The sequence below is a fragment of the Planococcus citri genome, chromosome 2 (assembly GCF_950023065.1).
Source record: "Planococcus citri chromosome 2, ihPlaCitr1.1, whole genome shotgun sequence".
Taxonomy (NCBI): Eukaryota; Metazoa; Arthropoda; class Insecta; order Hemiptera; family Pseudococcidae; genus Planococcus; species Planococcus citri.
This window is the reverse complement of record NC_088678.1, coordinates 5,831,677-5,844,769: the sequence shown is the minus strand read 5'-3', so window position 1 is coordinate 5,844,769 and position 13,093 is coordinate 5,831,677. Positions and strand designations below refer to the sequence as shown.

Below are 13,093 nucleotides of genomic sequence, written 5' to 3'. Positions count from 1 at the left end.
GATCTTTATAACGATTATTGCATCTATTTAATTTGAAAAATATTATGAATTTAAAAAAAAAAAAAATTTATTCCTAAAGCAACAATCGATAACAAAAGACTAAAAAATACGATTCGAATAAGTCGATAAAAATAATTTTGGCAAAATTGTCACCGTTGTTCGTTAATAAAGATAAACAGCTTCAAAGTTTTCATAAAGCTATCGTGATAAAATAAATGATGAAATATTTTATGAAAAGAAAAAGATGTTCAAGGTGTTAATCATCAATTTTTTAAAAATTTTTCCAAAATCTAATTAATAATTAACAGTGTGGGCGCACTTTTTTTAAATCCTTTTTTCAGCAACCGATTTTCAAAATGGCATCTCAATAACCCTCTCAGAAGATGAAGTTAGAGGGTTCATAATTTTGATGAAAATTTGAAAAAGCCACAAAGTGAAATAGCAGATTGATTATCAGTTATCACTGATTCGAAGATGCTGAGGTCAAATATTCGCCTATTTTTCTTTGATTTGACACTTCTGCCCTCTCTTTCCCTGAGCCAAATTTGGTCAAAATTTTAAATAATAATGAATAAAATGGCCTCTGACATTTTTTTTCAAAGGTTTTCGAAGGTGTTACGTTCAAATATCCATATTCTTTTTGAATACATCCTCTCGGCTCTCAGAGCGACCTTCTTGACCCCCCCCTTAATTTTGAAAAAAAAGAGACAAAAAACGTTAGGAAAGTTAGGCGTGGCACATCGATTCCTGCTCGAGGAATCAAAATTGCAAGAAATTAACGTGCTAATTCATATTTTTGACATACTTTGCAGTTTTGCACCTTTTTTTTTTTTTTTTTTTTTTTTCAAAATTCGAGAACAGAATGCCAAAAAAATGACAGGAATTCAAAATTAACACTTTCAGAATTGGTAAAAATAATTATGTTTGTGCTTTGGAGCTTTGAGAGATCGTATAAGAAATGTAGGAGGATGTTCGAATTAGGTACTCCCCCCCCCCCGGGCCTCGAAACCCTATAACAAACAATAGATCACACGTCATTCAAAATTTTTGAATAATTTGATCATGTTCGGAGGACGGGGGGGGGCAAAGATGACTGCGGGGTTGTATTCAAAAAATTACTGGATATTCGAACTCAGCACCCTCGAAAACCTAAAAAAAAATGCGTTCACGTCATTCAAAATTTTTGGAAATTTTCGTCATTTTGGGGCACCGGGGGAAGGGGCTAATCTGAGAGGTTGGATCCAACAATTGAGTAAATTTTCGACCTCAGCACCCTTGAAAACCTAACAAAAAAAAATAGATCACACATCAACATCATTTTCAATTTTTTGGGATTTTGGGGAAGAAAGGAGGGGGGGGGGGTTCAAAATGGTCGTATCAAAAAAGTGAACAGATATTCGAACTCAGCACACCTGAAACTCTAACAAACGATATGACACATGTGATTTGAAATTTTTTGGGATTTTGGCCACGTTTGGGCACTGGTGGAGGGAAAGGGTGGTACTGAAGGGTTGAAGGGTTTTATTTAAAAAGTAAGCGAATATTTGAACTCAGCACCCTTGAAAACCTAACAAACGATACGTCACACGTCATTCGAAATTTTTGGGTATTTTTGTCATTTTGGGGCACTCGGGGGAAGGGGTTGATCTGAGGGGGTGGATCCAAAAATTGAGTAGATTTTCGACCTCAACACCTTGAAAACCCAACAAACAATAGATCACACATCATTTTCAATTTTTTGGGATTTTGATCATATTTGGATTTTGGATGAAGAAAGGTGAGGGGGGAGAGGGTTCAAAATGGTCGTATCAAAAAAGTGAGCAGATATACGAACTCAGCACTCCTGAAAACCTAACAAACGATATGACACATGTCATTGGAAATTTTTTGGGATTTTGACCATGTTTGGGACACTGGGGGAGGGAAAGGGGGGTACTGAAGAGTTTTATTTAAAAAGTAAGCGAATATTTGAACTCAGCATCCTCGAAAACCTAACAAACGATACGTCACACATCATTCAAAATGTTTGGGAATTTTCGTAATTTTGGGGCAACGAAGGGGGGAGGGGTTAGATAAAAAAACTGAGCAGATTTTCGACCTCAGCACTCTTGAAAACCTAACAAACAATAGATCACACATCATTTTCAATTTTTTGGGAGTTTGATCATATTTGGACTTTGAAGGGAGAAAGGAGGGGGGAGAGTTAGAATGGTCGTATCAAAAAAGTGAACAGATACTCGACATAAGCACTGCTGAAACCCTAACAAACGATATGACACATGTGATTTGAAATTTTTTGGGATTTTGACCATGTTTGGGGCACTGGGGGAGGGAAAGGTTGGTACTGAAGGGTTTTAATCAAAAATTAAGCAAATATTCGAACTCAGCACCCTCGAAAACCTAACAAACGATACGTCACACGTCATTCAAAATTTTTGGGAATTTTCGTAATTTAGGGGCAACGTGGGGGGGGGGTGGATCTAAAAATTGAGTCGATTTTCGACCTCAGCACTCTTGAAAACCTAACAAACAATGGATCACACATAATTTACAATTTTTTGGGATTTTGATCATATTTGGATTTTGGAGGGGGGAAGGGAGGGGGAGTTCAAAATGGTCGTATCAAAAAAGTGAACAGATATTCGAACTCAGCACTCCTGAAAACTTAACAAACGATATGACACACGTCATTAGAATTTTTTTGGGATTTTGCTCATGTTTGGGGCACTGGGGGAGAAGAAGGGTGGTACTGAAGGGTTTTAATCAAAAATTAAGCGAATATTCGAACTCAGCACACTCGAAAACCTAACAAACGATACGTCACACGTCATTCAAAATTTTTGGGAATTTTCGTAATTTTTGGGGCAACGAAGGGGGGAGGGGTTGGATCCAAAAACTGAGTAGATTTTCGACCTCAGCACTCCTGAAAACCTAACAAACGATATGACACATGTGATTTGAAATTTTTTGGGATTTCGACCATGTTTGGGGCACTGGGGGAGGGAAAGGGTGGTACTGAAGGGTTTTTATCAAAAATTAAGTGAATATTCGAACTCAGCACCCTCGAAAACCTAACAAACGATACGTTACACGTAATTCAAGATTTTTTAAATTTTCTATCATGTTTAGGGGATCGAAGGAGGGAGGGGTCAGGGGGTTTAGATCGAAAAAATGAATAAATATTTTAAATCTGTACATTTGAATTAGCAACAATCAATTTACTACTTCACTCTATAAGTTTTTTTTTTTTCATTTTCATCGAAATTGTAAACACTTGAATCATCACCCCCCCCCCCTCCCTCCAGCCTGAAGTATTGAAAATTGAGATATCTCATAATGAAAATTGGTTTGTCGATGAAAAAGTTTAAAAAATATTCAAACCTGAGTTTTCAGTTTCACTGTGAAAGTTCAACTGAGCATCGTCTCCCCCCCCCCCCCTTAACCCATAAAAATGTTGACCAATTTAACCACATCATTGAGGGAAATCTACTTGATAATTCTAGCGAAATCTCTTGAAACCGAACTTCATTTTTGATTTGAATTATTTCACATAGAAAAGCCACCAATTTTTTGGGATTCAAAAAAAATAAAATAAAATAAAAAAGGCACAGATTTTTTTGGGATTTAAAAAAAATAAAAAAGCCACCGATTTTTTGGGATTTAAAAAAAATAAAAAATTTGACTAAATTAAAAATAAATAAAAATCGTTCAAAATTTTCCAAAAAAAAAAAAAAAAAAAAAAATTGAAAAACTAAACATAGTATTCACACATTGAAAAATTGAATAAAATCTAAAAAATGGCCAATCAATAAATTACATACAAGCAAAATTCAACTAATAACAAATCACACACTCGGAGTAATAATGCTACATATTTATGTATCTCAAAAAAGGTTTTTTTTTGCATTTTGCCTCCAATTTTACAACTCTATTGATCTAAGATGACATTTTTTTTTTTTAATTTCAACGTTTTCGTTCAAAAACGCTGATTTTGTTAATTTTTAAAAATTTGTTCTTTCGAGACACAACATCAATACTCCAAGTGTGCAAAATAATTCTAAAAAATAAATTATAAAAAAATCACAAAAAACACACGAAACTTACGTACACACATTTTTCGCGTTTTAAAACACAATAAAAAAAATTATGTTCAAATTATCAAAATCTAAATAAAAATAAAAATAATAATAATAAAAATAATGGAAAACAAAAACAACGAACAAAAAAAAAATGATAAACACAGTTTTCGATAACATATTTAAACATTGAAAACACAACTTTTCAGCATTCTGCATTCATCATCATTGATTAAAAAAAAAAAGAAAAGAAAAAACAACACTAACGAAGGTAAAAAAAATTTCGATATCTTAAAACTCGAGAATTGAAAGCCACAACCCCCTTCCCTCCCTGCTATGCTAAAAAACCCACAACATTAAAAAGTATCTCGAGCATTTGATCGTTATTCTCGAAGAATATCTACATAGATAAATTAATCATTCGGCATTACAGTCTTGTAACATAATCTTTTCAGCGTCGAGAACACCGAGCACGTGGTAATATGTTCTTCCAGCTCCAATTTATGGCTACAAAAATCTATTTTGCAATACGGACATCTGGTTTGAACACACGTCGAACGTCCTTTGCAACAATTTTTTTTTAATATTCTCAATTTAGCTAAACCTGCAATAAGACACGTTAAAAAATTAACCTCGATTAATTATTACACAGGTGTCTCTGAATATCGTACTACCTACAGGTACTCGTATCTATCTATCTATCTATCTATACCTAAGGAATAATAAATTAAAGTGTAATACTTAAGTAAGAGGGTGATGAGAAGATCAAAAGGGAAAAGGGGGCGAGGGAGTGTGTGAGCTGAAAAACCGAACACATTCCATAGACTAGACCGTCTGTTTAAAAGCTCGACGCGCGTTAATTCCTCAAAAAATATAGTGGGTGCGGTATTAGTAGACATTAAAAGCATACACCATTGCCACAATATAAAATGATTCGCGTACATTAGAATGATGAACGAAAGTAGAACGGCCATTCGAAATATAATAATAATATTGTTATCGAGTAGGTAATAAATACTTGATCGAGTGTTCGATTTGTTAGCCTAAAAAAATTATACAAATATATACCTTTAAAAATATGTACTTACAATTTGTTACAAACGTTAATTCTGCATTATTCAAAGTAGATACTCGAAATTCAAAATGGAAAATTTATTCAAACTTAAACCACTACCACAAAAATTTCTACATTATTTTCTCGAACGGAAATAAAAATAAAAGTGCAAAGAGGAGGGGAGGGGACTTAAACAAAACAATCGAGACTCACTTTTCAAAAATTTATTACATCAAAATTCGTATTTATATAATAATTTGGCACACAAAAATGACTAATAAGTTTACAAGTAAATAAATAAATAATAAAATTAATCAAGCAATTGTATAGTAAGTTATTGCAAACTAAATTTACATTTTGTAAATGCAAACAAAATTATTTATCATTACATATTTTTTTTTTTTTTTTTTAATAATTCAATTTTATTAAATTAATTTTGGCAACAAGACAAGTGTTTAAAAAGAGAAGCACAATATGTCAAAAAAAAAAAATGAAAAAAAAAACATAATATAAAATCGAGTTAGTTCTGGTACACGTGAATAATCTTCTCATTCTTAAACCATATTTTGAAGACAAATAAACGTACAAACACTAGTATAGGAAGATGTTTACCAAGGAAATGGCATAATTTTTAAATAAAAACAAAGAGTTAGAGGTTGATTAAAAATGTACATTTTAATTAATCGTTTTATAGGTAGGCATAAAAAAATTACTGTTCTTATTGAACAGCACCTCAAAGGATACCAGTTTCGTTTTCAGCTTGTGTAATAATATCGTGTCTTTGCTTCAGAAACGTTTACTTTTTTCTTTGGTGAGGGGATGAGGACGAATCCTCTCTCTCTCCACTATACATATTATCGAACACAAGCAGCAGAATTGTATACTATATATGCTATTTCCTAAACTCACACAAACATTCAAAATAAGCTCCTCTTTCTTAAAAGAAAAAATTAATGATTTACATACGATTGAAATTCATAGACGAATCATTCACTAGAAGAGGTGGAGGGGGGGGGGTCGTCATATAAATTTGAACGGAACTCACTTAGGTAAGACTTGTACAACTTCAAAAAAAAAAAAAACACCCCGAACCGCACAAAGCATTCTGAGGTCAAAACTATTTTCTTTTCAGAACAGAAATTAATTATTAATGAACAGTCTCAATATAATCGTACTCAAGATTGTTGAAAACGAAGTCGAAAGTTAAAAAGGGAAGAGATCAAGATTAAAGAATCAACAGTTCAAATTCAAATGTAATGAATCTTCAGGTAAGCAGATGGATTTTGTCAACTATTTTAATGAATCTGTCAAGTTCCTTGGAACAAAAACCAAAAAAATGGGAGTGAAAAATTTTCTAGAGCATGAATATGGTTCTAAAGTACATTATGTATGTATACATTTTTCTAATAATGAATAGCTAAAAATAATCAGGAATATTTCCACCGGGGTGAGATTGAAATTGAAAATTTTGGTTGGAATGAACACCGTTTTGTACTTTTCAACATTCGTTTATCATCACAGAAAAAAGCAAGATTTTTGTTTTTAATGAACATGGTAGCAGAGCAGCGGTTTACAGGAATTTTGCAGCCTCTATAGCATTACTCATCAGTAAAGAAATAATACAAAATTCATCAATTTTTCAAGGAGCGAGCAGAATTTAAATTTAAAAAATAACCAGAGAGGTGTTTAAAACAAAACATGGTAGCAGAGCAGTGGTTTACCGGAATTTTGTACATCCTGCAGTACTTGTTATTTGCAAACAAAGGTAATCTCGTACAATATTTGACTACTTTCTTTCAAAATTTGGAAAGGAGCCAGAGGGGTTTGAAACATAACATGGTAGCAGAGCAGTGGTTTTCGCTGGTGTACAATATTTACCCATGTTAAATTCAAACAGTGCTTTTTAATCAGAATCTTGGAACCAAAAATTGCTTCAACTCGATGCATAACTGAAACCGAAACCAAAATCAGAACCATAATAGTTTTTTTAAGAAAGGGTTTGATTCCAGAATTTGTTTTTCAATGCCCCTCAAATTATAAGAAAACAAAATACAAGTTCTCAAAATCTTGGTGCCTACATATTTGAGAGTATACCTAAGTAAATTTAATCTCAACTTGGCAAAATTTTGCTGAATTTGGTAAAACTTTACAAGCTGACAAAAAATGGCACCCATAAAAAAAATAATAAAATAAAAACTAGAAATCAAATCAAAATGTTGAAATCAAAACCTGAACCAAAACGAGAGGAATCAGAACTGGGATCAAAACCAGGATCACAATCAGAGAATTGAACTTTTTGAGTCTAAACCTGAACTCTTGATATCAATTTGGTTTTACTTCCCTCAACCCTGCTTCAAATTATGCAGAAGGGTAACCGAACTACGCAGTTCCATTGATAAATTGTAACCATGAAGAAAAAACCACAGCTCTGCTACCATATTGCATTTGAAGAAAACCATTGCACTTCTCACTGTCGTACGAGTAAAAACAATAATTTCAAATTTTTTGGTATTAATTAAATTTTTTTTAGGACTTGGAACATTTTTTGGGAGTTGTTTTTGTTGAAAAAATTCCAAAAAAGATAATTCAATTTTTTTTCTTCAAGTTTTTCATTTTGGTAACTAACTAATTGAAAAAGAAAAATTTTGCACATCTATTAAAAAAATTTTGGAACGTTTATTTGTTTACTCATTTCAGAGAAAAATGTTTGTGTATTTGATTGAAATAGCTGTTGAAAAAAAAGGCTCTGCTACCATGTCACATTTGAAAAACCACAGCTCTGCTACCATGTTGCATGTGGAGAAAAACTGCAGCATTTCTTATGATCTTTTTTCGGGCTGTTTTCACTTGAAAAATTCCAAGATGCAACATTTTCATTTTCAATTTAGGTTATTTCTATCACATAATTATTTAGAAACAAAGTTTCAAAAACCCAAAAAATATTCTCAAACAAAAATTTTGCATTATTTTTGAAAATTATCTAAATCAGTTTTTTATAATCAATTTTAGAGAAGAAATTTTGTATTTTAGATTAAAATGGCCGTGTTAAAAAATAATAATTTATAACTCATGACTAAAAACAAAAAAAAACAAAAAAATTGAAAAATGTGTAATTTTTTTTTGGTTTTACCAGAGAAAAAAATAGGTAGCTTGAGGAGGACTATTTCCAGTTTTTGCTAATTTTTGTGGTTTTTTTTTTCTATTTACAATACTGGCTTTGCTACAATGTTTCGGCTATCATGTCATATTTGAAAAACCACAGCTCTGCTACCATGTTGCATTTGAAAAAACCACTGCTCTGCTACCATGTAACATTATCTTTTCCATTGATGGTAGATTTTGAGTAAAATTTTGTCTCAAAGTATGATATTATGAAGTTTCCAAATGATATCCTACTAATAGAAATGGGGTATAAAATCAAAGAAGTGTTTTTCTACAAAAAAATCACAAGTCGAAAAAAATTTTTAAATGAAAGAAAAAGAAACAAGATTCAATATTCAAGGTGGAAATTCGGATCTGATCAGATCGGGAAATCAAGCAGATCTGAGCAGATCTGATCAAACCTATCAGGATAAATTTGATCAGATCGAATCAGATCAGATCCCTGCACATTTCTGGGATTCAATTTGATCTGATCAAACCTCATCAGATTTAATCATATCCAAACAGGTTTGATTAGATTTGATCAGACCTCTTTGATGATATCAGATCAGATCAGATCCGGACATTTCTTGAATCCAATTCGATTTCAGTAGACCTGATCAGATTTGATTATTTTCCTCTTAGATCAGATTTGATCAGATCCAGATATATCCTGGATCCAATTTGATCTGACCAAACTTGACCAGATTCAAACATCTTCCCTTCAGACAATTAGGTAATACCTATTCAATCAATACAAAAGTTACCAAGAAAAATTAGTATAAAATATTGAGTTCAAAATTTTACAAGTTTTTTAAATGGGAAAGTCTTCCAAAACCTCAATTTTCAATTCGAATTATTCCTAACTAAACTATCATGAACCGTTAAACCAGTTTCAAAAACGCAAACCTGGTAAGAATTACAAGCTCAATACCTCTCTCTCTTCTGATCTGATGAAATAGGTTAAATAATTACTTACATATAAAGACGTGATTGTTACACAATATTTCAAATTCAACTCACCCCCCCCCCCACCAATATTGAATTAACAGATAAACATGACTATAAAAATTTGGCACATAAGTTCACCTTCGACTAGCGATAGGATAATATTTCCCCCATTTCAAATCACGAAGAATACCTGAAATACATTTATACAAGAGGGTAACACACAACTCCACTACCCTCGATTTTTTTCCTGCTCTCGCAATGACCAAAAAAAAAAATACTAACATTATCTAAATAACATTACATAATAATAAATACCTATATAACTTACACACGTAAAATATTTACATTTTTTTTTCTTTCTACAGATACATTATAGTAAATAATATCGCGAAGCTTTTTTTTTTTTTTCATCACTTCACTAACGAAAGTTGATTTTGCCTCGTTGACTAGATTTTTTTTTCTTTCAAATCATTCGATAATTTCATCTTCATCGTACACTTTTAGAGGAGGAGGAAGAGGAGGAGGACGTGTGATTTCATCAAACCTTATAATATTTATAAATATCAAATTCAGTACCCACAATTCTCCTCGTCAACAATTTTGTCTATCTTTTTCTCGACAGCCATGCTCGAAATTATACATTTAAAAATAGGTACATATAATTTATAAGGTAGGTAGGTAGGTAATGACTACATTTTTTAGGTAGGTAGAGGTATCGTGATAGCCGCTATTATGACTAGAAAAAACAGACTTGGCTAACAACAACAAAAAAAAAAAAATTCGTTAAATGTGATGGCAAAAAAATAGGAGGGGGGGGGGGGGTAAGGAAGTACTCTACGAGTCGCCTCACACATCACACAATAATCAGTCATAAAATTCAACTTTTCGGTGGGTGGGGGAGTTTTTTTTTCGAGATCATAATAGCCATACTTCTTAGGTATCGACTTTCGTTAATCAATTTTTTAAAAAAATGCTAATAATTTGTCATTTATATAAATCAAACATACACACACAGGGAACAACATACTCTTATTTACATTATTTTTAGTCGATTAAAAAAGAGGGTAATTTCTCAAAAAAAAAAACCACACGAACAAAAAAAAAATAAATAAATTGGTTAAATAGTACGAAGAAAAGGAAAAAAAACAAAAGCTATACATGTGGATGAAGAAGGTGGTGAGGTGATCCAAGATCGCCAGAAAGGGATAGTGAATTGGTTCAACAAACGAAAAATGCTGCGTGACGCCTGACTGAGACATACAGGACGGGGGGAGGGGCGAAGGGGTATGTGAGGTGGGCAGGTAAACAGGGAAATCTGTTTCCGAGGGGTAAATGTTTTTTCACGAAGCATAAATTTAGGTTTGTTGGTCTTGGTAGGTAGAGAAGAGAAAATGGTTGGCATATGTGCGATTACGACGTAACGACGTGGTGTGTTTGTGTGTGGTAGTAAAGTAGAGTAAAGCACAGCAGAGAGGTTGCGCATGTCGAGGGTCTATATGAACAAGAGTAAGAGCAAGAGCCGCAGCAGCAGTAACCATGGCAACACCTTTTGAAATAGCACGTTGCAGCGTCAGTGTGCACATTTCACATTTTCCGTTACACGGGTATCCTTTTTCGAAGGTTTTTATCTTTGCATCAGCCTCCTAGCCTCTTCATAGCCTCACAGATCGGCGCACATTTCTAAAAATACACCGGCTACTCTACTACACACACAGCACAGCATCTGACAGAGCCTGCGAATGAGGGAGAGCTAGTACAGTACGAGAAGAGAAGAAGAAAAATATGCTATACAGGGATAAGTATATTGTACTTGTGTGTAGAGAGAGGTAGGTACATGGTAAGAAGAAAAACAGACTGCAGACAGTGACAGTGAGAGTGAGTGAGAGAGAGAGAAAGACATCATCGTATGGGACAATGTAGACTGCTTTTACTTCACACACACACACACACACGTATCAAGTGCAGCATCATCATCATCATCATCATCCTCATCATCATCATCATCATCACACGTAACAACACAACACATACACAGTCACAGTCTCCTCTAAGATGAAGTGGTCGTTTGCGAGATGAATTGCGGCGGCGGCGACGACGACATAGGATCCGAGTAGACCTGAGACAATGAACTCTGCGTCTGCGAGATGATACTTTCGGCGACGCTGGCAACCGAGCTGGATTCGGTGGCGTTTAATTGGACGCTGGGGCAAAACAATATATGCCTGTTTAGGCGAGTCGTGTGCTTGAAGATGATGCCACACCGAGGGCACGCGTGCTGGGGACCTTTATCGCAGCGATCTTCTCGAATATGACGGGTTAAGCTTTGCTTCCATTGGTACAATTTGCCGCATAGTCTGCATACGAATCGGTGCTCGGCCAATGGATCCGTTACCGGTTCTGTAAACGAGAAAAAAAATTCGAAAACCGATATAGCGATGACTGCATTGTAGAGGTACATTGTACAACGAGGGGTGGAAAAAAAATAGCTATAAAACTGAGCCACATAATAGTGCCACGCACGCCCGTACTTAAGATTATTATTTTTAAAACATAATACAGCCCTCGATTCGATCGTTACGTTAAAATGTTACCATAATATCAATTCCTGTACGATGCTCACTGAGACATCTCTTGATCCCAATTTTCAAGGTAAAGGAACTGATTTAAATTTTTTTTACGATTTAGGTGTTCGTTTTTTTTTTTAGATAAATAATGAAGGTATGCTTAGCGGTCGCGATAATTTCAACGAAAAAAAAAAATAAAAACTCAAAATTTTATAATAGATACCATGTCAGCAGAAGCGAAGCGGAAATAAGGCCCAATAGCGATAACAAAATCGTTTACTATCAAAGTCCACAACATATAGATACTGGTACTCATCATTATTACTGCCTGGTTTATCATTTTAAAACGCAACACGATAACGTATCCTAACCCAAAATTTGCCCCAGCACGATTTGAAAAATGGGAAAATCGCAATTTAATACCAACTGGTTCGACTAACGACTATAAAAATACCCATCGATTGTTTTCGAAATCGAGATAAGCGAATAAAATCAAAAATATATACCAACAATTTCCCAAAATTAACCCAAATGATGCAATCCTTTGGCTAAATGACCACAAAAAAAAATCAAATCAAAATTTACATTAGCACGAGTCATACCTTACAAAATATATTCCATAATTTTAAAACTTGACTCATTTTCACAACATAGGAATTCGATACTACAGTCTCAAATCCCCCCCCCCACTTCAAAAAATACCCACATTTAAACGACTCTTCAGTACCTTGTACGACCCAAAAAAAAAATTATACGACAGTACAAATACAACAAACTTTCAAAAAACACGAGTTAATCGGCACACACACGATATGGTATGTATGATTTCATAAAGATTTCCAATTTAAAAAAAATAAATAATAATAATGAAAAAAAAAACCAAGGAAAAAAAGGCGATGAAACGAAACAAAAATATAAAAAATCATAAAAAACAAAATCAGGTATAAAAAAGGGGTAGAACCTAAGAAAATAAGTAATCAAACCGATCTCAACAACTCAACACTACTGTAGAAAAAACAAACTAGTGCACAAAAAATTAATACAAGCTAAAAATACGAATAAAAAGCTTAATCAGCGACAAACAAAAAAAAAACTACAAAAATGAAAAAACAACAACAACAACGGATTATTAAATAATTATTCATACTTACAGTGCTCGCGGCGTTACTCACTAGTGCGCATACTTTTTTTAATACTGGTTTTAACTAAAAAAAAACAACTGCTATATACCAAAATATAAAAAAATTAAACGAAATGAAAATTTACGAATATAAAATAATTTTATTAATTTATAAAATTATTGATCT

The 13,093-nt window shown here is 33.4% G+C and overlaps 1 protein-coding gene across 3 annotated transcripts in view; it reads right to left on the bottom strand.

The window, feature by feature from the left end:
* Positions 1–13,093, bottom strand: part of LOC135834309 (longitudinals lacking protein, isoforms A/B/D/L-like) — a 58,750-nt gene that overhangs the window by 1,345 nt on the left and 44,312 nt on the right. Inside the window, exon 4 of one of the 3 annotated variants that reach the window (XM_065348164.1) lies at positions 4,391–4,680. The exons of 1 other annotated variant lie outside the window; for it this stretch is intronic. In XM_065348164.1, coding sequence (XP_065204236.1) covers positions 4,490–4,680 — 191 coding nt within the window. In that variant the 3' untranslated portion in view covers positions 4,391–4,489. Of the gene's footprint in view, positions 1–4,390; positions 4,681–5,339; positions 11,620–13,093 lie in introns of those variants that run through there. One more of the 3 variants, XM_065348160.1, reaches the window with a different exon arrangement.